Here is a 27,611-nt window from a genome sequence, read left to right on the forward strand (position 1 = left end):
TTCTCTCAGCGTGGCTGAGCAGATGGAACAGCCAAGCTCTGCTGGGCCAGCTCCGGCTTGCAGAGCTGGGGGAGAGGAAGGAGCATCCCTGTCCCGCACGGGGCTGTCGTCCTCGCCCCCGCTGCAGGAAGCCTGGCTGAGCTCCTGGAGGGAGCCGCTCCGTGCAGCAGCCCCCTGCTGATTTTCTGCGTCGTGTCTGAGCATAAAGCGCCGGGCGTTTGCTAGGTGCCTTGGAACACTGGAGTAAAGGCAGAAACGCTCTGCAGCGACCAGCCTAGATGTAATCACTCTAAATTGCCAGCCTCGAACTGCCGGGGTTGTGGTAGTGATGGTTGTGACACCCAGGCTGGCTTTGAGATGAGTGTGCCCAGGCAAGTGGGACCTGCCGAGCGTTTTGTGGGGCAGGGGAGTGGTGCTGGGCTCTGTGCCGGGCTGCAAAGCCCCTTTGGAGTTCAAACAGTCCCCAAATGAGAATCCAAGCTGGGGACAGGTGCTGGGTGGCACGTGCTGTCCCCGTGCTGGGTCACTGGCTCAGACGAGAAGCGTGACGTCCTGCTTATTCCTTTGAGCCTGCTGCTGTTTGCAGATCTTTCTCCTCGTGGTAGTTATTCTTGTTTGGAAACCTGCATGGTGCCTGTTAGAAATGCTTGTTATCAGTTAAACGTTATCAGGATCGGGAGTTGGCTCGTGTGAAGGTGAACTGTGATAAAGCTGATGTGGAGGAGCTCGGAGATGTCGGGAAAGATTTTTGTGTTACAGCACTACAAAAACGTGAACTCTCGTTTTGCTGGCAGAGCACGAAGACTGGAACAAGTTTTAATGACGGGATGAAACTCAATATCTTGTTTGTCCCCAGAAATACGGTGTTTGATTTCATTGGGGGCTTTTTTTTTATTTCAAATGAATCGGCCTTAGTTTCACGAGGCAGCATTGCGATGCGCCAAGGCAGAGCACTCTTTGTTCGGTAACGTGTCGGAATGAAATGTTTCCATTCTTCAGTGCTTCCCATATCCTCCCCAAAAGCACTCACGCTTTCGTTTCAGCTGATGTGAAACTGCCTATAAGCAGATAAACCATGCGTTGAAAATCTTGATAAGCTCTTTCTTATTTTATTTTTAAAATAACTGTGGCTAAACCAGATGCAGGCAGTGCTGTGGGTGAGAACGGTGAGCCTGGTGAGCAGCCATCCCCTGGGAACCAGGGAACTGCTGGAAACAAACCCAAACCCAGTTATCTGTGATCTGCTCCTTTTTTATTTTGAGGGGATGCTCCGATACCTGCTCATGTTAAATAGAGGGGGAAGCTTGTACATAGGTGGCTGTGCTGGTTGTCACAGGGCTGCTGATATAGCTGAGAACTTCTCTGAGGGGAAAAAAATGTGTGTGCATGTGTGTGTCTGGATCTGGCTGCTGTAGGAAATTGGGCAGAATTCCCACCGGCTTAATTGGGAGCAGCATCAGGCCAAGTGTGGTTATTTTTACCTGTCCTTGCTCCCACTCCGTGTTGCCTCCCCCCGGACAAAGGGAAGGAGCTCCCTTCTAGCCTCCACAAGGTGTCCGTGGTGTGCAGCAAAGAAAATAAACTAATGGTGGTTATTAAAAATAAAAATAAAAAAATAAAAAAAAATCCAATTATCTATAGCCGCAGGAAAATAACGATTTTTGAAGGGCTTGGCTCGGGCTGGCTTTGCCCTGGCTGGGCGCTGGGTGAGGCACTGCAGCGGCTGGGGAGGGCGCGGGCAGCCCCAGCTCACCCTGCTGGGCCTGGCTGAGCACAAAGCGCCGCCGAGCAGGGACCGGGAGGTGTTAGGGTTCAGTACTGAGGGTTATTAGCCAGCTGGCCTGCTTCTTCCACAATTAGTATTGCTTCATTATGTTTCTCTCCCTGTCCTTCTTCTTTATTTTTTTTTGGATGGGGAAGCAAGAACCATCCTGCAGGAGGATGGCAGCACGGCAGGCTGGTGCCGTAGCAATGTCTAGTGACTCTGCTCCTCTTTTCAGGGGTGTTTCTGGTTACATCCTCATCACCAGCCATCCCTGTGGCAAGCTGAGCTCACTGACTGTCCTGAGCAGGACTTTCCTCACCACAACCCTAAATCCTGAGCCTTGGGGTGGGACTGTGGTGGTGGTGGCAGCAGCAAAGAGGCAGCTCCCCCACCTCCCTTCTGGGCGCTCGGGGTGCAAGCAGGGATGTGTGGCTCCACGGATGCTGTCTCCCCTTCTCCCTAGGACCCCGTGGCCCCTTTGCTGCATCCAGGTGAGTGCTACATCCAGCCTCCTGCTTTTTGGGGAGGAAAATAGTGGGGGCAGTGAGCAGAAAGCTGCTTCTTAAGACTGCTGAGCTGCTGGAGTGGTTGGGCTGCCAGTCACCGGAGGCGAGGGGTTAGGCAAAGAAAAGCCTGGCTTACAAATTGCAACCAAAGGGCACGCTTGCTACAAGGCTCACAGAAACAAACAGAAATGAGACAAAAGCTACACGTACCTCGACCTCCTGCTTGAATTAGTGCCAAAGACTCCCTGTGCTCTGCAGCATCCAGCTAACGAGCTGCGAGGCGCGTGGCGGCTGAGGATGGGGTTATCGGGGAAGGTTTGTGCCCTTGGTCAGGTTTAAGGAGGAGATGAGGATATGGCCGTGCCCCCCCTGGCTGGGGAAGGCTGTGAGCTGCACACGAAGGCTTTTTGTGAGCCTTTTTCCTGCATGGAGAGCCTGCTGCTGTCGCTGCCTGCAGCTCCCCGAGCCCGGGGTGATGCAGCCAGCGTGCTGCTGGCCTTGTTCAGCCCCAAAGGCTGTGGCCGTGTTGTCTTGGGCAGCCCTTGGGTGCAGGCTGACAGATCTCAGCTCCCTCCTTGATGTCTGCCCTTTACAGACCCACCTGGGGTGCTCAGGGTGGTGCTGGGCTCAGTGCTGGAGCAGCAGCAGCAGCGTGGGGCTGCTCCCCGTCCTCCTCGCCCTCGCTGTGTGCTTGAACTGCCGCCCTCACCACTTGGCCTCGTCTGTCTGGGGGCTGAGGGGAGGAGCAGGCACCCAAGCTGTTGGAGTAGCTGCTGCTTAGTGCTGCCAGTGAGGAAATAACCTTGCAAAAATCGAAAATGAAGGGACCTGATCCTCCTCCCACCTCAGCCCGTAGCTCCTCGGAAGGGAGACACCGCTTTGGCTGATTCCTGCCTCGTGTTTCCTCTGCTGCCTCCAAGGGACGTGTGGGTTTGCACCAGCATTTCCACAACTGCGTGGTGTGCAGGGACGGCTGGGGCTGGAGACAGAGGGACAGACCTGGAGGGATTTTTTTTGACCAAGCTGCTCCCACCATGGGATACTGACTGCTTTGCCTTTGGGTACCCCAGTCCCAGTGTGTCCCTCCCCAGACTTCGTACTCTTTCCTTCCAGCCCCCAGCCCCCCTGCCAGGCCTCACCTTCCCTCCAGCGCTCTGCGGGTGTTTGTGGTGGTGTGGAAGTGCCCTTCCCAGCTGAGAGGGCTTTGGGTGAAACACCAACCTATGGGATCAGTGTGCATGCTCTGGCTGGGTGGCTGGGAGTCTCCTCGCTCTCCCGTTCTGTCTCTTTCTTTTAATTCCCAGGCAAATAGTGATAAAACGTCAGGCTCATCTCATTCCCTCGGTGGTCACCACTCCCAGCCGTGGTGCTCCAGCTGCAGGGAGTTTTATGAACATAATCACACCCCGTGGTGAGGGGTGAGCGCCCCTCTCCTGCAGCATCCCCAGGGCAGTCACTTTGGGACCAGCTGCCTGCTTTGGGGACAAGCTCAGAGGCTCCCAGCCCCTGTGCCAGCCACCCCCTGGTGTCCTTGTCCAGGACAGGTCCTCGTGGAGCACACAAGGCTGGGGGACACCTCCGGCCGTCTCCTCGTGCTGGCCACGTTTCCCTTAGCAAAATGAGCATTGTGGGGGGTTATTATTTTTTTTTTTCCTTTTTTAAACAGCCACTTTTCACTTCTTTATGCTCTTCCTCCTTGGCATGCAGGCCCGTGAGGGGGAGGGAGCCCTCAGCCAAGCTCTCCATCACACGTCCCTTGTTTCCCTGCGTTATTTTTTCCCCGCCGCTGCCCTTGCCAATGAAAGGACATTGTATAGCTGCTGAGACTGGCAGGGGCTGCAGCGCTGCCTGCCAATAGCCTCGGTGTCTGAAAGGGCTTAGGAAACACAAGCTCTAAATTAGCTCCCAAATCTCCTCTTCCTCTGGTAAAAGAGCCCCGCGGAGCCCACCCAGCTCCCCACCACCTCTGGCACCAGGCTGGGGCTGGTGGGGCTTTGCCCGGGGAGCGCAGGGACACCAAAGAGCCCCTTGCAGCACCCCAGGGAGAGGAGGGGACAGAGTTTGGGCACCCTCCCAGCCTTTGCTGCCCCCCGTAATGGCTTTGCAGTGCTCCCTTGGCAAGCACCCTGGGGTCCTTCAGCTGGGAGGGGAGGCACGTGGCTGGCTGGTGGCTGCCAAAATCCTCCTGGGGCCGTGGGTGCCCGGCCTCTGCCTCCCCTGGGGTGCTGCTGAGAGGTCACAGCATTGCTGGCACACACGGGCTGGGACATTTGGGGCCAACTGTAGCCCCTGGAGGGGAGCAGGATGACCCAAGGTGCCTGAGCACAGCTCCCTGGTGTCGGTCCTGCCCTCGCTGGGTCAGTCGGTGAAGGGAGCAGCCGTGCTGTGCTCTGGGGGTCCCTGTGTTAACGGGGCATCCCCCTGGGGGGCTTTTCCTGGGCCCTTGCTGAGAGGTGGCTGTGCTGTGGTGGAGCCTGGGGACAGCTCTGCTTGGCAGTGCTGCTGTGTCCCGGGCTTCATCTTTTGCCTCTGCTTTCCCATCTCTTGAGGGAGAAAAGCTGGGGGCTTGGTTTTGCAGCCTGCACCAGAAATTCATCCTTCAGCTGCTCAGAGGTTCAGCCTCCCCACACAGCCTGCCCTCCCCAGCTGAACACGAGTTGTTCTTCAAACAGCTCCAGCGATCCTCCGGAGGTGTCCCCTCCTTGCAGTGGGAAATAAGAGGGAATTTCCATTTCTAGAGGGATTTTCCATTTCTAGAGGCATCCCGACTTTTTCTTTCTCGAGGCTCCTCCAGACTCCTGCTCTCCCCCCCTCCCCGCGCCACGCAGCCAGCTCTGAAGCAGCAGCGATGTTTTCTGCCAAGGCAATGATTAGCCTTCCTGCTAATGACCCACGAACGGTGTCCAAAATAAATGAGCCCAACCTGCTCATCTTATTAGCCAAATGATTGCGAAGAAAGAGGAAATATCTGCAGAAATTGCTTAGGCAGCTGGAATCTGCAAGCGCAGCGGAGTCGGTGCTAGAAGGAGGGCGAGGGGTGGACGAGCCGTGCATCTCCAGAGCCCTTCCTCTCCAGGAGGGCGAGATCCCCTGCATTTTTGGGGTAGTTCTGCTCCCCCTTTTGTGAGGTGACCTCTGTAGGCTGGGGCTGCAGCTCCCCTGCGGCTCGGCTGCCTCCTGGGGTCAGAGGCTGCTGCTGGACTGGTGCACCCTCAACCTTTCTGACTATGCAAGGCAGTGTCTCGGAGCCTGGGTGCAGCTTGTGCCACGTTCAGCTCAGTCTGAAGGCTGCGAGGCTTTGGGTCTGTGGCTCTCTGCCCGTACCAGGATTTCTCTGTATTCCAGGTTTCCCTCTGCGTTGCGAGGAGCTGGGGTTTGGGCAGGGATTTCTTCTGGAGTCCAGGTCTGGTTGCGGCTTCCCGTGCCCTTGGCAAAGCAGTCGCTGGCGTGGTTTTGCAGGAGCAAGCCTGAGGTCTGACCTCCTCCTCTGCTGGGCTGACGGATCTGAGAAGAGGGAGGGAATTTGGAAATACGGGGAGGTCCTGTCCTGTCCTTCCTACCTTGCACAGCCTTTGGGCACCAGGCAGCAGTGCTGGGGTCTTGGTCAGGAGAGCAGCTTGTGTGATAACCGGGAACAAATGGTCCTTCAGGAGCTCTCTGTGTGTCCTTCAGCCTCTTCTCAAAGTGTTTGCAAGAACCAGGAGCATCCTTGTTCATGTGGGGAGGGACGAGGCAGAGGGCAGGGGCAGTCCCTGGGGACCAGGGGTTCCCGAGTGCGAGTCTCGGGCATCGCGGTGACGTTTGGGTACCACGAGAGCTCCCCCTGGGCAGGGACATCAGGGTCTGAGGGACTTTCTGCCTTCTCCCTGGGGCAGGCCGGAGGGGATGGATGTCTCTGTGAAGCACCCAGTCCTCGTGCACACCAGTGCTGAGGTTTCAGCAGCAAGCCCTCCCTCACTGCCCGACCCTGCGGAGCTCGGGGGGGTGTTAATGGCTCCTGAGCTCAACACAGCGGCTGCTGGGAGCGTGGGCTGGGAGGTGACGGTGGTTCTGGCCATATAAATAGAAAACCCCTCGCTCGGCCCCGGCTGGTGCTGCCTCCCGGCTCTCTGCGTGCCGTCTGTCACCTTCAAAACAGGTGGCAGGGAGCGTGGAGACGTGGGCTGCCTCCCGTGGCGCTGCGTGCCTGTCTCGGTGCAGCTCCCGGCACCAAAATCGCCTCCAGCAGTTTGACCCCGGCACCAGACCCTCAGGAAGGGGTGGGGGAAGGAGCGTGGCTGTGGTGGGGAAGGGTCCTGGGGTCCTGGGGTGAGGGATGCTGCTCCTGGGAGCTGCCTGGAAAGCTGCTGTGATCGGCGTAACAGGGAGGCCATCGGGTTTCTGTGGCTGAGTGCCCTAACCAGGCAGTGCCCCAGCACAGGACCAGCCCTGACAGTCCCAAATCCTCGACAGTAGAGAAAAACGTCCTTGGTGACTTGTTCTTTCCAAAATTAGGGCAGCTGCAGACCTGGCTGGCGATGCAGCAGGCCCTAAAACTTGCTGAGGTCCTCGTGCTCCATCCAGCACCCATCGTGCCCACCATACGTTGCCCCAGCACATGCTCCATCCTTGTTCAGCCTCGTGGCTGGTGCCGTGGGCTGCTTCCATTCTGCACAGGCTTTAATCCTTTAATCATGTCTCGGGCTTCTTTCTTCCTCCCCTAATTGGTAGGGGAATTGCTAATTGTGTGTTTTTGTTCCGAGGAGTTTCGGATCTCAACGATTATCTGTGCTGGAAAACATCCTGACAGTGCACATCCTGCAAACTTCAAACGCGGGAGATAAGGGAACAGGGAGCAACTCCGCTGTGTTTGCACCCATCCATGCCTTGTGCTGCCCCCACACCCCTGCAGAGCTGCCCTCAGGCTCCCAGTTAGGGAGCTGGTGGGACTGGGTGCAAATGGAAACGTCACCAGCGCGCCCTGGGTTGCTTGAGCAGAAGGCTTGAGGTCGTCTCACAAGTGACAGCCCCGAGTCATTTTTGAACAAGTTTTTCAGGTTAACACTGATGTGACTTTGCTTTGGAAGCTGTGCTGCTTTGTGACTGAAGGTTTATTTTATTATTTTTTGGGTGGGGAAGTTGTGTTCTCAGTACTCCAGCCGCGCACACGTGCTTAACCCTTGATACCCATCGGGATGCTTGGTAAGTGACGGCTCCCCTGGGGCTGTGCTGCATGAGGATTCCTCCTCCATGGGAACTCAGGAGTGGAAGGGATTTGGGGAGGTCGTTAAATCCATCTCCCTGCCCTGGGCAGGACCGATAAACCTCTGCCACCCATGATGGATGTTTCCCTGTCCTGTTGTGCAGGGCTTCCAGCCTGCGCTGCCCGGGGCAGGTTAAGAGGGAGCAGGACGGAGGCACTGCTGCCTCCCAGCACGCTGCCTCCAGCCCGAGTTTGCAGAAGCCTTGTATTTCAGATGAATTTTACAATGTTTGGACTGCTTTAAATAAGCAGGTGTTTGAAGTGATTGATTGAAATCCTTTCCCTGTAAATGTTTTGCTCCGAGGATTGAGCTTGGAGTGCTCTGCTTGGCGCAGCGAGCAGACACACGGCCCCCAGCGCTCCCTGCTCACTGCGCTGGGTTCGCCCGTGTCCCACTCCCACAAAACAGGGGCCGTGCTGTTCCTGAGTTGCAAAAGGACACCGGGGTGCATGGGTTTAATGACTTTTGGCCAGATAGAGTGATGATGTCCCACCAGGGGCACAGGGAAAGCGTGCCCAGCATGGCAGGGAGGTCACTGAGGGAAAGAGCTGAAGCCCGGTGAGCTGCTTGAGCACCTTGCCCTGATGCTCGCCTCGCTCTGTTCCTCCCTGCACAGCTGCAGGTTGGAAGCAGAGCAGGTTCCTTTGGTCCTGGTGAGACCCATACGTGGTGGACAAGGCTCTGGGATCTTGTTACAGAAGCCTCCCGAGCAGCCCCAGGTGTTGCTGACCCCCCCGGCCCCCTTCTCCTTTGTGTGTACCTCCGCCGTGTGTAACTTTACTCGCTGGTGCTCTGGGGACGGGCTCTGCCTCTCCTCGTGCTGTGCGGGGCTATTACAGCAAATTGCCAGCTGCAATTGCTCGGCCGTCTCAGAGATTTTTATCTCGTGTCCGCTGGAAAGGGAGCCCTAAGGTGACGCTGGGAATGTTGAAGTGATCGATGTGTTTTGCATCGGGGCAAGGGGAAGAAGCAGCTGCAGGGCTTGGAACAGCACGCAGGTGGCTCTGCCCTGCTTCAGGGGGCTCTGCTTGAAAAGAGGCTGCAGAGAGGGAGCAGAGCCCACCTCGGCCTCTTCCGCTTGTTTGCTTGCTTGCATTTAGTGACTTTGGTCTCATTTGGGCTCCTGAGGTCGTGTGTGCGTGTGCTGGAGCCTGTCCCAGGCCCTTCATCTGTACGTAGGACTGGGGACAATTTTTCTGGTTCCTTGCGTCCCACAGGACATCACACTTGAGATAAAACCAGAAAGGAGGTTGGGTGCTGAGGATGCCAGCTGAGTGCTTTGGTTCTGAGAGTTTCTTGTTGTAGGCAGCAGGTGGAGGGGCAGAAAGCCAGAGGAGCCCCGTGCAAACCTGCAGAGGGGGTGCCTCACCTCGCCTCACCTTCTGCCTTTACTTAGCCCACAGGTGAGCATCCCAGGAACACGTGGCCGTGTTTTCATCTCCCGTGGGTGCTCTCCCTTCTGCAGGAGGCCAGGAGCACTGCGTGTGCTTGGCTTAGTTCAGCTGAGATGTGCTCCTGGCAGTCCCGGGCTGCTGCCCCATCCCCGTGAGTACCCGGGGCGGGCAAATCCTATTTCCTCCGCTCCCTTCACACGAGATGAAATTGAAGATTGAGGTGGCTCTTTCCTAGTCCTGACCCCCGGCAGGGATTTGCTTGTCTCGGCGGCTGCTCCTCAGGAGGGCTTTGCCTCTCAGTGCGGAACTCATCGCTCACCTCTCTCCTTTCAGCTCGCTTCAGTTTTCCTCCTCTGCCTTCGCTGGGCACCAGGGGACATGGCTTGGGGACATCCCCAGTGTGGGAATGAGGCAGGAGGGGCGGCACAAGGCAGGACAAGGAAATTCATCTGTGAAGTTAAATGCAGGCTAACAACAGCCGTGGGGAGGGTGCTGTGGCGGTGCTGGAGAGCTGAGAGCTCCCGTGCTGGGCAGCCGTGGCTGGGCAGCCTTGGAGAGCCCTCCTTGGGGTGGTGCAGGGGATCTGGGGGGCAGAAGGGGCAGGTTTCCTTGCACAGGGCAGTGCTTGAAGCACCAGAGATGCTAAAAGTGGGGACCTTGGGCAGAAGCAGCCGCTCTCCTGGGTGTTTTGGAATTACTGCTCAGCAGTTGGGCTCCACAGCCCGCGGCACTGGTGCTGCAGCTCCGCTCCATCAGTGCTGGGGTCAGCACCAGTGCTGGGCTGGGGTTACTGGGGCTGGGTGACAGCCTCCTGGGATGCTCAGCGCTGTTTCCAGCTGGGCAGCGCTTGGTGTGCCTGCCATAAAGCCTCTTTCACAGGCTGAGTGCTGCAATGGGGGGAGGTGGCCATGTGGGGTGGGCTCAGAGTGTGGGGACGGGCTGGGAGCTGGGTGCTGCTGCTGCCCTGTCCCCAAATTGGGGACGCGGTGGGGGCAGCGCTGCAGCAGACACGAGCTCTGCCGGCAGCACGAGGCGGAGAGGAGCTGGCTCTGCTGCTGGCTCTGCCCAGGCAGCGCTGGGCACGTCGGAACCCAACTTGTCTTAATTAAAGGTCTGTCTGCTCGTCGCGAGGACGTGGCTGTAATTAGAGCTGGGGGCGAGGGCTGCTTTGTGCTTTGTGGGAGCACAAGCGAGAGCCTGCCCTGGCAGCAGCCCCTGCCAGCATCCCCTCGATGGCATGGAGCAGGGACAGAGCTCTGGAGGGGCTGGGATGGGGCTTCCCTGAGAAATCCTTCAGGTCCCTTCTTTAGAGCCCTGCTGTAGCACAAGTAGGGGTTTTCTTGCTCGTTGGCTCTGAAATAGTGACACATTTTCAAATCGTGGTGCTTTAAATCCAAAGCTGGTGAGTGGGCCTGGACTGGGCTGCCCCAAATCACTGCTCCAGCACAGACCCTTTGGCAATTCCAGCATCCTGGTGTCTTCCAGCGTCTCTGTCCTGTGGGGAAGATGTGTGTGAGAGCCGGGGAAGACGCGCAGAAGAGCTGTGGTTTCCGTCTCTCCCTTTGTTCTGCTTCCATCAGCTTTGATGTGCTGTATCTGTAGAGGAGAAAGAGGGACTGGGGTTGCAGGTGGCTCAGATACGGAGTGCTTTGGGATGGAGGCTGCCTCCCCTGGGGCTGCAGAGCTCCCTGGAGCCTCTCCCGTAGCACCCAGGGGTGCCGAGGGCCCCTTGCGGAGCCAGGCTCAGCCTTTCCCATCCCATCCTTGGGGCGGGCAGCTTTCCCCAAGCCCAGATCTGCAAGGTCAGGAGTCTGGTCCCTTTCAAAGCTCACTGGGAGGCAGGAAAATTAAATCCAGCTGCTCAGTTCTGCTGGGGCTGCAGCCCTACAGAGCACCCATGGGTGCTGTGTGCTGCCTGCACCCACGGGGGCAGGTTCCTCCCCGCTGCCCCTGCAGCGGAGCTGTGCTTTGTGCTGCCTCTTTTCAGAAGGATGCTCGTTATGCTGAAATCTTTGCATTTAAAAAAGCGCCCGGCCCTACTGACACAATGGGCTGGGTCCTTCCCAAAGCAGCTGCCAGCTCCGGGCTCGGTAAGAAACCCTTAAAAGACCCCGTGCCGACAAAGGGAGTTCCTTCCTTCCTCGCCTGCACGCACAAAAGCACCTTCCCACCAGCTCCGAACTGCTTTGAGCTGTCTGTACAATAAACCTCGGGCTCCTTTTCAATCCTCTCACCTGTCTTTGCTCCATCCTGAGTACGAGGAAAAGCGGCACCGTGCCCCACTGCAGCACAGAGCTGGCCCATAAACGGGACTTGGGGCACCCCAAGAAGAGTAGGGCCACCGGGTACAAGGACGTGGCCCAGCTCCCTGTCCCCGTTTGTCCTTGCACAGCTTTTCGGAAGCACTAACGGGTTTCTTGGGATGCAAATAGCACCGCTACGAAGCAGGAATTTGCTGCGATCCTCACTCCCTAACACCGTGCCGAGTTTCTGCCCCGTTTGCCAGCCTTTGCCACCTTTTCATCCAGGAGCTGGCAGCCCCGGGAAGCTCGCTGCTAATTGAGCAGCAGGATGCTGTGACGTGGTGCTGGCGGGCCCTGGAAGCTGGAGGCGCCCCGCGAGCTGCGTTCACGCTCCCTCAGCCGGAGAGGCGCATCCCTTATTAGATTAATTTTTTTTAATGTATGCAGAGCAGGCAGTGGGAGCAGCGTTAATTCGCACGGATGGTGGGGAGACCCACCGAGAATTAGCTGCGTTTTTATAAACGAGGGAGGAAGTGGATAAACACAATGATTAAAAACAAAAAACAAAAAAAGGTGCTGTTTGCAACAGCAGCACGCGGCGCTCGTTCATCTGACGGGCGTGCTTTACTTTTAATTGTGCTTCATTACTCGTTAGCAAATGCTCTGATGGTGGGCGTTGTAAGAACGGCAGGGATTTGGGACCTGGCTCTGGTGTTTCAGCCTGGGGCTGGCAGGGGGAGCTGCAGGGGGTGGCTGTGGAGTTGGAGACCCCTGGATTTGGAGCCCCCAAGGATGCCGTGGTGTCCCAGCAGAGCACAGGGGCAGCAGCAGAGGTGCTGAGGTCTGCGCGTGGCCACACAGGGTCTGAAATCAGCCAGGGGTTGTTGCAAAGGCTGATAAAAGATGTGCGGCTTCTCTGAGTTATTATTATTATATATTTTTTAATTAGTTTACCTGCACCCCTCCTTCATTGCGGCACCGCTCCGGACCTTGTGCTGTACCTAACGCCAGCGCTGCTCGGGCTGTTTTGGGCCAGTGTGCCAGCAGGGCTGGTTTCTCCATCAGGTACTAAAATAAATATTGGGCTTTTTTTGTTATTTTTTTTTCTGGGGATAAGGCACTAGCTCGGACTGAAGCTGTGGGGGGCTCCTGGCCTCTGCTGGGCTGTGGGTGCAGTAAAAGGGTCACGTTAATGGTGCTGTGCAGGCTGCAGAAGGGCAAGGAGCAGCGTGCCTTGGCCAGCGTCCTGTGCAGTGCTGTGCCAGGGATGGGACACCTCTGTGGTCACAGTCTGGTCACCAGCCCGAGGCACAGAAGGCTGAAAAAACCCCGTGAGTTGTTCCTTTAGGCAGCTCCAGCTGACCCTAAAAGTGTAGGAACAAACTGTGGGGTGAACTGGGGCTCCTGTGGGACCGGCTGCGCCTGCTGGGGGCAAGCTGCAGCTCTCAGCCCGGGGCTGTAGGTCCTGCTGAAGGTCTCTTTGCTCTTCCTCCTTGACACCAAGCTGTTTCCTCTTTGCCTTTTCCCTGGCTGAGGGCTCCTGATGGGTGTGTGTGTGGTGGGACCGCAGGGCAGGGGGCTGCAGGGAGGTCCTGACCTTCAGCCTGGGGGCAAGGGGGCGGCGTGGTGGCTGCTGGAAGGCTCCTGGGGGAGTGTTTGGGAAAAAGGGGAGGGCTGCGGCAGAAAAGCCATGCCTGGAGAGCCAACAGGACATCCTCGTGGCACGGGGAGGCGAGGAGAAGCTGTCTGCAGTGAGAGGTGAGCTAAGGCAGGCGTTGGGCTCGTCTGGTGGTGGAGAGAGGAGAGGGGTGGTGGCAGCGGTGGCTCTGCTTGCTGCTGTCGAGGACTGGTGTTCAAGTTGTTCCTCCACGGCACGAGGGGCCCCAAAACCCCCAGCACTCCTTGTCCTTGGCACATCGTGTGTGCCGAGAGGGGTTCGCCGGCTGCGGTGGCCTCTTATTAAATCTCATTAAAAGCAGGGTTATTGGTTCTTAGCTCAAGTGGATTTTCCTCCTCTGCTTTGGAGCCTGGCTAAAATGCGAGACACAAAAGCTTTTTCAGGGCTTCGCACTCCACTCCTGCCCACGTCAGGGAAACAGGAGCGCCAGCGCACGCGACCTAATGCATTTTAAAATCTTCCCTCTCTGAGGGCAAGCTCCGGGTTAGCAGGTCAGCCGGTCTCGGCGAGCTGTTTAGTGCGCATTAAAATCCCAATTTATGCGATCCACGCTCTGCCGTTAGAAAGAGCCGGCCATCAGGCGCCTAATAAAAGCACCTCCAGCCCTTCTCTTTCACTTGGCTGAGAATAAATGCCTTGGTGCCGTTACAAAAATGGATTAGGAGCCGCTGCGGATTGGTATCCCAGCGAGGTGCGCGATGTGCTCGGTGTGATGCAGGTTGGTGCGGCTTCAAAAAAATAACATAAAAAAAAATATATGGAAATGTGACTTTTTGTCTGTCTCTTCCTTTTAATGCAGGAGAGTCAGAGATTTTAAAGTTATGGTTCCCACAGCAACTGTAACTCTCAGCTCGTGTGCATGTGCCGTGCTTCGCAGCACCGTGCGTGCAGTTACGGTGATGCCCGCGGTGCGCACGGCTCGGCACGGGGCTGGCGGAGGGATGCTGCAGGAACCGCTCCTGCTGAACCTGGGGGCCAGGATCTGCATTTACCTGCACCACTGTGGGTCCAGTTGTGTTGGTGACCTGAGTCTGTGACCCTCATGGGCATCTGGGCGCTGCCTGGAGCACCCTTGGGTGTTTTTCCCAGAGCGTGGTGCAGGGCTGGGTGCTGCGGCAGTGCCTGTCCTCACTGCAACTCAGCAGTGCTGTAAAAGGCATGGAAAAAGGGGAAAATGCCGCAAGATGGTTTTCTTCTGGCCACAGTTCACCCAGCCGTGCCTGCTGAGCAAGGCGCTGAGGCATGTGCCGTGCTCTCGTGGCTGTGATGGGAACTGAGCACACCCGAAGGTGGCGTGCGGGTACGTGGCTCAGTGAGGTGGTGCTTGGAGGGTTTGGAGTGCGCCTGGGGAAATGTTGTGGGTTTTTTGGGTTTGTCCTGTGTTGTTGCTGTCTCTTTTTGAGAAATGCGCTTGAGTTGTGCCGACCTTGAGGCTGGATCCAGAGATCTGAGGAGTAATTTTTTATGTCCTGAGGTTTAATCTCTTCCTCGCTGCCCTTCGTGCTGGCTGTCCGGGGTGCGGCCATGGTGCCCTGCCTCAGTTCCTCTGCTGGCTGCTCACCAATTAGTGGTGCCCTGCTTCGTGGGCAGCGAAGGGCAGTGCTTCCCGAGGCACAATCCAAGGCCTTCCTGAAGGTTTTGTTCTCCTCCGCTGCCCGTGAGACCCGTTTCCCTCCTGTAGGAGATGTGCCAGCCTCTTGCAACCCCCTTTTGGCCGCAAACACCTGAAAACGCCTCGTTTTGTTGGGCTGGTCCTGTGGGCAGCCCCAGGGGTGATGCGGGTGGGAAATAGCTGGAAGCTGACGGTGTCCCAGCTCTGGGGAAGAGCAGAGCACAGTGTCCTCCCCCTGCCCTGCTCCTCCTTTATTGCTGGAGGGGCTGTGTGGTGAGAGGCCGTGTCCTGCAGCCGGCAAGGTGGGAGCCAGCCCAGCGCAGAGATGACAGCAGGTGTAGGAGAGAGAAGGCTGAATACATCTGCAGAGCTCGGCCTTATTTTTCATCATTAATGTTCTGCAAGCAGGTGCAAACAGGGCGCTAATTAAGATTTGCAGAAGAAATATTTAAATTGAGAGGTGCGGCAGTGAGAAAAAGAGCAGCAAGGCAAAGGAGGCTGAGGGAGGAGCTGCTGGGAGATCTGGTCTGGAAGGGAAGGAAGCAGGCACCAGGCGACTGAGCGAGTGGGATGGGGCGTTCTGGTTCCCAAATTGTGCTGCGTGCGGCTGTGTTGGGGTGAGCGAGCACAGGGGGCAGAGGACAGAGTTGGGGCTTGCCCTGAAGCCGTGGTAGGGACTGACGGACACCTCCAAGCTGGGCTGTGGCAGAGGACTGGGTGCAGAGCATTAATTGCCAATTAACAGGCACAATTAGAACAGGAAATGGGGGTGCTCCCAGCTCCATTTCGGGTTGTGCTGTGCCCCGGAGCCTGGCCTTAGCAGCTGTGCTGGCCGTGAGGCTCTGCCTGGTGGAGTGGCATTCCCAGGGTCCCTGCCATCACTTTTAGTTAAATGAATTAGAAATCTGTTAGTTCAAATTACAGCACGGCTAACACCTCATGCAAATGTTTGCCGCACCTGCTCATTGAGCATTGCTTTATTGCAGCCCTGGGCAGCAGCCGAGACGAGCCGGGAGAGGTTTGGGCACGGGGCTGGGAGCTTTGTCCTTGTGGCATCGCCCCTGGGTGGGCTGCTGCATGGCCCATGCCTTCCCTGCCCACTTGGCTCCGTGGGCCTGGGGCTCTTCCTGCGTCTGCATCGGCCTGGAGGGGATGAAATCTTTGTAAGAAATGTGGGAAGGGCAAAGTGAGGGGACTAAAAGACCAGCAGGGGCCGTGCGATCGTCTGCTCGGACCTCGGGACTTCCTGAAGCCTTCCAGTTCTCACCCGAAGTAGAGCGTAACTTTTCTAAAAAGCATCCAGCCTTGGTACAAAAAAAAAATAAAACTTGACAGTGATGGATAATCCACTACAACCCCTGGTAAATTGTTCTAGTGTTTAATTACCTTCCCCGCCAGAAAGGGAAGGAAGGGAAAAGCACACGGCGTGAAGAGCTCGCGGGGGCTGCGCGCTTTCGCCTCTGCGTGCTCACCGTGCCGGGGCTCGCAGGGTGCTCCAGCAGGGCTCCAGCGGTGTCCCTGCTGCTGCCCCTGCTCCCCGAAGCTGTGGGCTGTGACCACGAGGGTGGCTGCTGCTCAGGCACAGTTTGGCCATGCCAGGGGACTGTCCCCGGAGAGGTGGCCTCGGGCTGGGGGCCCTGGCTGAGCCAGAAGCAGGTGGCGGTGGGGCTGGCTGTCAGCACGGCACGGGGCAATAACTGGGGTTGGGTGTTGTGCAGCAATGCTGGTGGCTTCAAAGCTGGAAGAGAGATACATATATATAATTTTTATTTTTTTTTTTTTCTCCAGGGCCTAACATTTTGTTAGTGCTCAGAGGGAGCAGCAGCAGGGACTCGTTGTAGTGCTGGGCTGGGCACGGCGCTGGTTCGCAGCAGCTTTGCTCAGCGCTGCGGAGAGGATGTTGTGGTCTGACCAAAGGATGTTTTGGGCTGCCAGGCTGGGAAATCACAGGCTGTCTCCTGCCTTCAGACACAAAGCTGTGCATGGTGCCATGGGTCACTTGTTGCCTCTGTGTAAAGATGAGTCCCTTCAGGGAAAGCAGCGGGGTCGCACTGAGGGATGCCAGCCCGTGACGGAGGTGCGAGCGAGCAGCCAGGGTCACCAGGGGAGCGCTGCAGGAGCTGCTGGCTGGGAATGTCCTGCCTGAAAGATGTTTTTCTCAAACCTCAGGTAACAAAGACACAAACACTGGTGCCAGTACAGGGGCAGAAGCCGGCAGGTGCCAGCACTTGGCAGGGAGATGGTCAGGAAATGCTGGCAGGTGATTGCTGTCTCCTAGCCCAGGAGAGGGGTCTGAGAGAGGGGCAAGTGGGGCTTGCTCAGCACTGGTAAAAACGTTATGAAGCTCAGGTAGTTTCCAAGGTGACCTACTTCTTCAGCCCCTTTTTGCTGCACACCATTAGGACTTCTTGTGCTGGCTTCCCTAGGGAAGGATGGTAGCTTGTGTGGGGACAGGCCGCCTTTCCCATCCTCTTCCCATGTAAAAAAATAAAAATAAATAACTTGTAGGGGGTTGTATTTTGAAGTTCTGATCCTCTGATCACCTGGAAATGGTCTCTGTGGGGCAGACCATTTGGTAGCAGCTGTTTGCCTTCCCTGCAGGAGGTAGGAACATCTGCATGGTGTTTCCCCCAGGCTGTAGGGATGGTTTGGGTTGGTTTGGAGCAGCACGTGTGTCTCTGGCTGTCCAGAAATCACTCAGCATTTTGGGCAGGTGCCCAAAGGCTGATCACCCTCCGGATCAGCACTTTTGCAGCCTGTGCCATTGATACAACACCCAATCTCTGGCAGGACTTGCTGTGGTTTGGAGGTGGCTTCTTCCAACAGTTTTTCTTTGGTGTTTAAGTCTCAGCCTCGCTGCTTTCCAGCTTCACCTGAGCTTTGTTCCTGCCCCGTGCGTGAGCCATGAAGCTCTGCAGTCCTGCACGTGCACCTTTTCCTCCCCAGCCCCCTCTTCCCTCGTGCCATGGCCTGTCCCCGTGCACAGCCCTAACAAGGCACCGGAGGGACGGGCTCGTTACCACCGGGCAGCTTTCCCTGCCGTGTCTCTGCGCGCTGTTTCATCACCCAGGCACTTTTTCCTGCCAAGCCTCGTTGCAGACCCTGGCGCTGCACCCTGGGTTCCTCCTGCTCCGAGCCCTGGGGCAGGCTGAGGGCTGCTCCCAGCCTGGTGCTCACTGGGACACGTCCCTGTCCCCAGCGGTGGCCGAGGAGGACGCGGCACGGGGAAGGCTCCAGCGAGCCCGGGGCACGCGGGAAGGAAGGGCATTACGCGGGAGAATATGCATGTTCACAGCTCAGAGGATTAAAGGCCCATGTTCTTATCACTGCAGAACAGAGTATTATAAATCCAGCCTTAGCATACCAAATCCCCTCGCGGCTCGGCCATTGTTTGGGAATATTAAAAAGCTCTGAGACAGAAATAATCAGTTTCCGAATGACACATTGTCAAATAAAACATTTCTCATATTATCCCTTCCTTCCCCTTTCTCTCTCCCGCTCCCTCAGTTGGATAATTTAACATGAAAAATAGATTAAAATGAGGCTGGCTTGAATGCCTCCTAAGTTTGACTTTTTTTTTTTTTTTTCCCCAGGAAGCTCTCCCTGCGTGTGCGCGGCGCTGAAACGAGCCGCTGCTGCGCGGGGTCAGGGACGTGGGGAGCGCGTGAAACCGAGCTGCTGCTGAGCGCCAGGAGAGCTCCCCGAGGGCTGGGCAGCGCTGCCAGGCTGCTCTAGTCCCTGCTCCGTGTGAGCCCAGCTCCCAGCAGGGCCCAAAGAGCCGTAAAACTGAGCCCAGGGCAGACGGGGAGGTGGTCACAGCAGCCCCTGTCCCCTCCCTGCAGGAGCTGCTGGGAGCCCTGGGCTTGCTTGAGCCGCCCCCGTTGTTGCTAGTGATGGGCCCCGAGCCAGGAGGAACAACAAACTAATAACATCTGTGGCTTTAGGCCTTTCTGTAATTCCTCCTGAGCGGACGGATCTCTAATCTAATCGGCTGGGAGTTTTATTCGCTCAGGTCCAAACCGTTTCCCCAGGGCTGGCATTCTGCTCGCCCAGCCGGGCAGGCGTGTGGCCTCGGCACTGCTGAGGATGCTCAGAGCCGTACCCAGCTCGTTGCTGGCAAAGCTGCTCCTCGTGCCGGGGCTTTCTCAGTCACCCTGGCCTTTTCCACGTGTCCGGGTTGCCCTTGTGCAGTTCTGGGGTGCGGTGCCTGTTTGCCAGAGGGTGCAGAGCAGGGAGGAGCAGCTCTTTGCTGCAGTTGCAGGGCACGACCCGGTGCACGTGGTGCCCATCCTGGGGCTCCTGGGGCTTGGCTTTGGGGACCTGGGGAAGGCTTTTCCCAGTAGTCACATCAGTGAGCGCTGTTCCTAAACACTTCTGTAACACAAGAGCTCTTGCTTCACTCTAAGTACAGCTCCAAGGCAGACCTGATTTGCCGCGTGGTTTGTTGCCTCCAGGCTTGTGGCTCTGCTGCATCCTTCTCGCTGGGGTTTGCTTTCGGAGAGTCTGTGTGCCGTGGTTTCTCTCATGCAAACAAGGCTTGTGAGGAAGCAGCCTTGGTTTGGGGCTGCAGGAGCTGCCCTGGGATGTCCGTGCAGCAGGCACTGTGCAGCCCCCGGCAGTGCACTGCTGCTGTGGGGTTGGAGCATCCCTGCTGCTTGCTTCTGATCAGGGGAGGTCGGGGGGGTCCTTGTGCAGGAGGGGCCCTTCAGGAGCTCCAGCGAGCCCTGCCCTGCTCCCTGGTGTGCTTCCTGGCTGCTAAAGCGTTGCCGTCTGTGATGGCACATCAGCTAAATTGGGAGAGTCACGCTGAGCAATGTCAAACCCAATCCCCCCGCCAGTCTCCCATTAGTGTCAATTAGGGAAGAGAGGAGGAAGGAGAGGGGAGGGGAGGGGAGCGGGCTGCTGCTGCTGTGAGACCCCGCACCGGGCTCCTGCCTGCAGTGCCAGGCTGGGATTTCCCTTCCCTGTCCCCTCTCCCTGTCCTGTGCCCGCAGCCCTGCCCCAGGCGTGCAGGATGCCCCCAGCACCACCCTGCCCATCGCTGCCCATCGCCCGTGTCCCCAGGGCTGCCTGAGCGCCGGCTCCTTTCTGCCGACGCCCCTTTACAACCCATCCTCTTTATGAGTCTGAGCACGGCGCCGTGTTTTGCATCGAATGCAGAAGAAATATTTGCATGTCTTTGCTCTGCTCTTGCATGCTTTGTAAAGTTCCCAGCCGCGGCGTTCCCTCTGCCAAACAAATGCCTGCCCTGCCCTGCCTGCTACATGTCACGCTGGAAAGCCCCGACTGCTCGCACCGTGCCTGATTTACGTGCCTTGCTTTGCTTGTCTGCCACGGGATAAAATTGCCTCGGTGCTGTGCAGAGATGGAGAGGCTCAAAGCTGGCAAAGGCACAGCTCCCGAGCAGCCAGGGGCAGGGCTGGGCCCTCCTGCGCTTCCCAGCACCGCTGCATCCGTGGAGACATTGATTTTGGGGAAGTTTGTTCATTTTGGTGGTGGCATGTCTTTGTTGGTGATGTAGCTGGGAGCTGGGTGAAACGAAGAGCTTGGTAGAGAAGGTCGTGGTCTGGAATAGGTGGTGGTGTGCCTGGGGGTCTGCTGCTGACCCCACAAAACCGCTGCCAAATCACTGAATGCTGTGCCATGAGGCATGCGCTGTGGTGTGAGGGTGACTCGAGGGATGCTACCCAAGGATGGAAGAGGAAAGAGTTTAAATAACATTGCTGTGATTGATGGGATCATGGTTGATTTGGAGAGCCAAGGGTTTGGGTGCAGGATGTGGCTGTGAGGTGCTCTGCAGACCGGCAGCATGAGAGGAGCCCTGGCTGGGGAGTGAGAACAACACATGGGGGCTGTGCCCTGCTTCTGCTCCTTGTCTTCATCACCTGTGGCTAGGCAGCCCTGTCCTGGAGCTCCCAAAAGGAGGAACAGGGCTGGTACAAGCAGGAATGTTGAATGGCTTTGGGTAACCGTGCCCTGAGGAGCAGCAGTTGTGCGGTGCCGGTCGTTGCACAGCCTTCTGTGCAAAACGTGGGGTCCCTGCGGAGACCTCGCTGCTCCTGCCCTGGCTGCTGGGCTGTTCTAAAGGTTCGCTCTGCTCCCGAGAGGTGGGGTGCAGGTACCTCCTCTCCCCTCTCTGTGGGCAGGGCGCACAGGGTTGGTTGTGTCTGTGTTCCTGAAGGCACCCAAGGGCTGCATGTCCCTACCCATATGGGGCTTGCAGAGCGCAGGTGGGCTCTGGGTTGCTGAAAGGATGCTCTGGAGATGGAAGTGGAAAAGTATTCATGGATGCTGGTCGCAGCACCTCCTCCCCAAACCTACCCACAGCTCCTGATGTGTGCTCTTTGCCGTCCCGCAGGGTGGGCTGATCGCGCTGCTCCTGCTGCTCCTGGTCTTCACGGTGGCCCTGTACGCCCAGCGGCGCTGGCACAAGCGCCGCCGCATCCCGCAGAAGAGCGCCAGCACCGAGGCCACCCACGAGATCCACTACATCCCCTCCGTGCTGCTGGGCCCCCAGGCCCGCGAGAGCTTCCGCAACTCGCGCCTGCAGGCCCACAACTCGGTCATCGGGGTGCCCATCCGCGAGACCCCCATCCTGGACGACTACGAGGATGAGGAGGAGGAGGAAACGCCACGGCGGGCAGAGCCCAGCACCAGGGAGGATGAGTTTGGCAGCCAGGTGACACGGACGCTGGAGAGCCTGGGCCGAGGCGGGGAGGAGAAGCCTGACTATGAGAAAAAAGGTTTGTTGGTTTTTTCCCTGCTCTTTCCCTCTCCACGTCCCCTGCCAGGGTGTCTGCCCTGTGTGGGGCCACTGAGAGAGGAGGATCCTGGGGCTGGAGGGAGGGGAATCACCTCTCTGACGGGGTTTTGTCCTAAACTTTGATCCTCGAGGTGGTTTGCAGACCTTGTCCTGAAGCTGTCTGCCATGAGAGGGGACTCCGTGCTGGCTGGTGCTGGGGAAACTGGGGACACTGTGAGCCCGCAGCTGTCCCTGGTCTCGCAGTGTGACCCTGCTGCACCGTGCTGCAGGTTCGGGTGCTGCAGGGACTGGCTGCTGAGAGGGGCTCAGAGATGTGGCTCCCTAGGACATGATCTCTCTCTTCTGCCCAATCCTCTCCCCAAAGCAGTCTCCCGTTTCCAGTGAGAGCAGGCCCAGCACGATGAGACGGGAAGCCGACGGCTCTAATTTCAGGCTTGGGTGGCCTATCTGGTGCTGGCAGCGGCAGGGACTGCTGTGAAATCCCCTGAGGTTTGGAGGATACCTGGCTGGGGAGCAGAGGTAGCGTTTACCCCCCAAGCAAGGGGATTTGCTCCTTTGCCATGGATTTGTGCAGTACCTCAGCAGCCGTTCCTGCTCCTCCAGCAGCGCTGATGAGGTTTGCTCCTGCTCAGCCTTTGTGCCAGGCTCCTGAGCAGGACAGAAATGCTGGGACACCTCCTGGCTTCTTGCTGGGGGTGAGTGCTGGCACAGGGGCATCAATCAGACCGATTTTTATTCTCTGGGTGGCAGAAATGCTGATCACCTCGCTGTCGAGCAGTGCATCAATTCTAGCTGGCAAACGTGTCGGCGTGGCAGGGCCCCGCTGAGCCTCACGCTCCTCTGAGAGCCGCTGCACAAGGCTGTGTTTTCCGGGAGCAGCAAAAACATTCCTCGTGTCTCATTCTGCGAGCAGTCAGACAAACGAGCCTGGAGTCACCCACAAACAATGTGATCAGGGCTGCAGATTTGAGACGTGCGTGGAGGAGCTGGGAGTGGCAGATCAGAGAAATCGGCGGGGCTGAACCCGTGGGGATGTGGCAGGTCTCAGGTGTGAACTCTGCCTGCCCGTGGTGCTCAGCCTGTTACAGAGGGCACTGCAGGCACAGCTTATGTAGCATCTGAAGCCTATAAAATTATACACGTGTGGGTTCTGGCTGTTATAGTGCCTGCCTGCGTGGTGCTGTGTGCGCTGTGAGGCGTGGAGCTGGGTAACGTGCCTGTTGGAGAGGTTTGGACCCCTTGGCAGCTGCAGGCGATGTGCTGTGGGTGCTTTGTGCCTTCCCCAAGGTGCTGGGGCGTGGAGGAGCTCCAGTCCCAGCTTGGGTCCCTGTGGGCAAAGCAGCCTGGAGCTGGGGCAGCCAAAGGCTGGAGGTGACGGGGCAGGCAGGGCCCTGTGCCATCGGACGCGGCTGTTCCTCCTGCACGGAGAGGAGCAGCACTTTCCCCAGAGTGCCTGGGCTAATGTGCCTTTGATTGCCTGCATTTTTAAAACCTGTCTCTGGGAAGCTGCATCACCCACCTCTACTTATCGACGTGTCATTAGGAGCGGTTTAATGCAGTTAACCTGCAGCAGGGTGAAATGCAGCTGGAGAAACAACGGGGCAGCGGGGCAGTGCTAATTGCTGAGCGCCTCCAGCAGAAGGATGGGCGCAGGGGTGGACGGGGCTTTCTGCTCGCAGGGTGCCACCAGGACGTGCCCCCGGGCAGCGTGGTGTTCCCATACAGGCTGAGTGGGCCCCGCTGGAGCACCCGTGCTGCCAGGGATGGGGACAGGGACCTCTGGGCTCAGCTCCTGCTTCTGCCACCCCTCACACCGCGGCGTGTGGGGCTGAGCAGCAGAGCCCCGGCGATGCATCGTGCCTGGAAGGCAGCTCCCCCAACCTACGGCAGCCCTCAGTGGTGTCTGAGGCTGTTTCCTCCACCCACGAAATGCTCTTTTAGGCAAGGTGATTGCAGCAGCGATGGTTAACGCTGCTCAAACAGCCGTGGAGGGGTCCGCCTGCCGTCCTCGAGTGCTGCTCTGAGCATCCCTGTTAGCGTCCTCCTTTGTGTGCAGCTGGCTCTCACAGGCCTGCCGTGTTAATAGATGTTTCCCCGACCCTCTGCTTAGCGGGAGTGAACAAATGAAGGCCTTCATATGCTGTAACGGAGCTGCCTCTTTTATTCTTTCATATTATCTTCTTTGTTTTGCTTTTCTATAAATTATTTAGAATTGTATGAGTGGGGAAGACAGCAGCAACTGCATTTCAGTGCTCTTCAAAACATAATAGTAAACAAGATCTAGGGCAGAATATTAAACTATCCGAGGGCTTCAGGAGCGGGTAATAAAGTCGTTTTTATGCTGACTGCAAAACCCCCGAGCTGGGGCTGCGTGCCGGGCTGCTGCCCCCACCGGTACAGCCCGTGAGGCCGTCATGCTTCGCGCCTTGACGTGGGGCATGTTTGTGCCTTTCTGGTTCTGGTTACTGAAAACCGTGCTGGTTCACCGTGTGTTTCCTGCCCCACGGTCACCTTCCCCTCTCTGATGAGGCTTTGCTGAAGCAGCCGAGCTGCGGTGTGCGCTGCTTGCTCCTCTCCGCTAAAGCTGCCCAGACAGAGTCTGAATCACCGGGGATGAGGCGGTCCGGGTGCCGGATTCCTAGACCAGAAATGCAAATTCTCAGCCCTCCTGGCTGGCTTGCACGTGCTCGGGAGCTGCGGAGATGTGGGACATGTCCGAGGCGCCGCAGCTGCTGCCACCTGGCCACGAGCAGCAGATGCAGCTGGGCCTCCCGGGGACGTGTGGGTGGGATGCAGCGGACACCGCGGACCTGCTGAGCCCCAGCGCGGGGTGTCGGGGCTGTTCGGGCAGAATTTTACGGGTGTATTTGAGATGGATGAGTCAAGGCAATCCCAGCTGGAGTCTGACGCTGCTTCTCCCCACTTGCCTTGCCTCCATGCTTCCTGGCCCGGGGCTGTTGGGTTTGGGTGCGATTACCAGGGCCGGACGAGGAGCTGTGCCCGTGGACATGGGGCACGTCAGCAGCCCAGGGAAAAGCTCCCCTCGCCACTCCCGGCGTGTAGCATTGTGATAAGACATCAACTGGGGCTTGTCAGTGGGCTCCAAACGGTATCATCGCCGGGGCTGTCACCGAAGGCTCTTTCAAGTGTCAGTCCCCAACATTAATTACCAGGGATGGCACACGCGATGAAGATGGAGCGCTTCGGCTCGCCCTCCACCTGCTCGTGCCGCTTGCCTTCCCCCAGGTGCTGGGCAGTGATTGATGTGCAGGTGCTGGGAGCTTGCCATCCGCTGGGATCCACGCACACCGTGCTGCACGCCCTGGGCTGCTGGGCTCGATCGCCCTCTCTACAAGGAAGTGTTTTTTGCTCTGTGCGATGCTTTTGTATTTATCAGGTCAGGCGGGAAGCATGCTGGACATCTCCACAAGGTACAGCCCTGAAAAATGGAAGAGAAGTCCCTGCCCAGCCCGGCAGCACAGGTAACTGCTTCCCAAACCATGTGTGAGCTGAACAAGGGTGCGCTGAGCCAGACGTTCCCTGTTCCCTGCCTTCTCAGGCGGCGCTGCTGTGGCTGCGAGGGCAGCTCCCTCGTGCTGCCGGAGCACCCGAAGTGCAGCCCGGTGCAAACAACCAGGGGAGCAATGTGCTGAATAACGACATCCAGCAACGAGCGTGTCTGAGTGATAAAGTTAATGAAATTACAGGTTCTGACCTGATACCGGGCTCTGCTGCGGGTAGATAAACAGCAGGGCAAAGATGAGATGTTTATTTCTCCCCAGCCGCAGCCTGTAATCTGGATGCGCCGTGCAGGGCCATTAACATTATTGCTGTTATGCAAAATCATTTTTGATTCGGGGAAGGAAAAAAAAAAAAAGAAAGAAAGAAAGAAAAATCCCCCAACTCCCTAGAAAATGGAAAGCTGACAAAATTAGAATTGCAGCAGGAGCACAAGCTGACCCGGTGACATTGCTCAGAGCCCAGATGAATTTAGACAGAAGAGAAATCTGAGGCAGCTTAAGAAGGAAAGTACTCTTTTTTTTATTAATATAATAAAATGAAATAGAGGGAGGAGGTGATAACCGGTTCTAATTAGTCAAGAGGATGCTATTGTGTCGGTATGGAAAGGCAGCCACACAGTCTCCTTGTGGTTTGGGGTTATCACTGGCGATTAGAAGATCTCAGCAGGGTTTGTGCCCTGTGGGTGTCACCTGTCCAAACCCAGTCCCCGTGCGTACGAAGCAGCCTGCAGTTAGTGGTGAAGTTGTGTGGGCAATGTTTGTGTCCTCGCTGCCTCTCTGTGCCGTGCCCCATCTCCCCAGGTGCTTCCCATCCCGTGCTCCTGAGGGTTTCTGCTCTCTCGCCTTTCCCAAGCAGATGGCCCCGAGCTCTCCAGCCCTGTGGGAATTCCCAACTTGTTTTGATCTGTTAGCACACTTGGCTGTCATCTCTGCCGACACTGTTTTATCTCTCAGTGGCGGGATCTCTTTGCTTCTGCTTCTCAAGCCCTCTCCCGAAGGGTTTGGCCCCCAGTCCATCGGTATGGCTGACACTGCTGCAGGTGGGACACACTGAATATGTTTAGATGGAGCTGATAAACGAAGGTAGTTGAAGCCCAGTAAGCATGTGGGGATGTCTCTAGGTGCCTGTGGGGGTGTCCGTGGGTTCCCTGGACCCTCCAAGGATTGGGAAGCCAGGAGTGGGGCACGGAGAAGAGACTGCCGAACCCAAACTCCTGCCTGGTGAAAGCTGAGCAAAAAATAGATCTCAGACTTGGAAATCAAATATCAGCAATTCCAGTCTGCAACAAAAGACCTCTCTTTATTTTCTTTATTTCTTTCATCTTAAAAAAAAAGTAAAAATCTCTTTATATAAAAAACCTTTTCGAGCAGGTCCTCGTGCTCGCCTCGGCGCAGGCTGGGCAGGGCCGCCCAGTCTAGACGGGAGGCAGGGCAGTGCCGGCGATTAACGCCGCAGGCACGTCGGAGGTGTGGCTGTGCAGTCAGCCCCACTGCGTATCTCCTGGGCTTTCTTCTAACCCGCTGTGTTAACGTGGCAAATCTCTGAAGTTCCTCTCACTTAATCCGTGCCTTTCTCTGTAGTGAGAGCGAGAGGCTTTGAGCCTGCCTCGGAGTTGGTCTGGCAACAGGAGCGAGCCTGGGGAGGTGGATCCAGCTCTGGTGCCACCGCCTGCTTTGGTGGCCACGTCCCTTCATGTTTGCTCCTCATCTCTGACCTGGAGAAGGTAGCCACAGCAGGTGCCACAAGGGCTAAAGAAGTTACAAATGGTAGGGCAGGGGTCTGAATCTGTCTGCTCCAGGCATGGGAACAACCTCCACCAGGTGCTGTTATCCGGCGGGGCTGCCTGAGCTTCCCCTGCGGCTGGGATCTGGGGGGGGCTGCTTTTCTACAGGGGGCTCTGCCTGAGGAGTGAGCAGTGGGCCAGGGAGCACAGGGAAATGGGAAAAATGGGGATGAAAGAGGTCGTGGTCCTGCCAGTTCATGGCCAAACTGCTCTTGAGTTTCTCTGTAAGGTGGAGACGCCAAAGGAGAATAATTTTGGCAGGGTCAGGGATACAGGATGGCAGCACAGGGACAGGTGAGGAGGGGTCCAATGTGGGCTGGGGATGTGCTCCCCAGGCCAAGGTTAGGATTTTTGAGGCTGGAGAAGGGGAAGACTGAGATACGGAGCAATAGGGCAGGTAGTTGCTCTGTGTCCTGGAGGTGCTGCTCCTAAAACAAACAGGAGAGTGCTGTAGGGGCTTGGAGGTGGGTTTAGAGATGGGGACGGAGCTGGAGGCAGTGCCCCGCAGTGGGCAGGGGTAGGAGGTTGTCCTCCCTGGTGGAGATCCCACAGAGGTGCCCCTACCTCTGTGGTGGGGCTGGGCGCTGGGCTTTGCTCCTGCAGGCAGATTCACGGTCCCCAGGAGGCACAGCACCAACCAGAGGCTTCCCGAGCCTGTAATAAATAAAACGATGGCTTAACGTTTGCTGGGGCTGGAAAGGAAAATGGGACAGTGCGTCAGGCTGGCGTCTGATGCGTCCCGGGGCTTTATCTTCTTTTCAGGGGCCTAATGGGATCATGACCCTCTTTGTATTTGATCAGCTTTTCCCGGACCTAATCCTCAGCAGCTCCTTGTGTAATTTGCAGAGACCTTTGAAAAATGTGTATTCACGCAGCCCGTGTGGCCGTGGTGCAGAGGGCTTCCTGCAATCCTCCGCTTCCACGCTGCAAACACAACCAACCAACTGCGAGTTTTTTTTTTTTATTATTTTTAAATCAAAATAAACAAGACCCAACAGGGCAGGAAATGGATCCCGATTCAGGGAAGCATTTAAGCACACGCTTAGCTAGTGCCTGTAGTTATCAGAGCAATTAAGGCTGTCACAAAGTGCTGTGTGCTTAA

General features: G+C 57.1%; 1 protein-coding gene across 1 annotated transcript in view; it reads left to right on the forward strand.

The window, feature by feature from the left end:
• ASTN2 (astrotactin 2) overlaps window positions 1-27,611 on the forward strand; it is a 315,069-nt gene that overhangs the window by 57,025 nt on the left and 230,433 nt on the right. Inside the window, exon 3 of the mRNA XM_032200243.1 lies at window positions 20,800-21,184. Coding sequence (XP_032056134.1) covers window positions 20,800-21,184 — 385 coding nt within the window. The remainder of the gene's footprint in view (window positions 1-20,799; window positions 21,185-27,611) is intronic.

Source organism: Aythya fuligula, chromosome 19, assembly GCF_009819795.1.
Source record: "Aythya fuligula isolate bAytFul2 chromosome 19, bAytFul2.pri, whole genome shotgun sequence".
Taxonomy (NCBI): Eukaryota; Metazoa; Chordata; class Aves; order Anseriformes; family Anatidae; genus Aythya; species Aythya fuligula.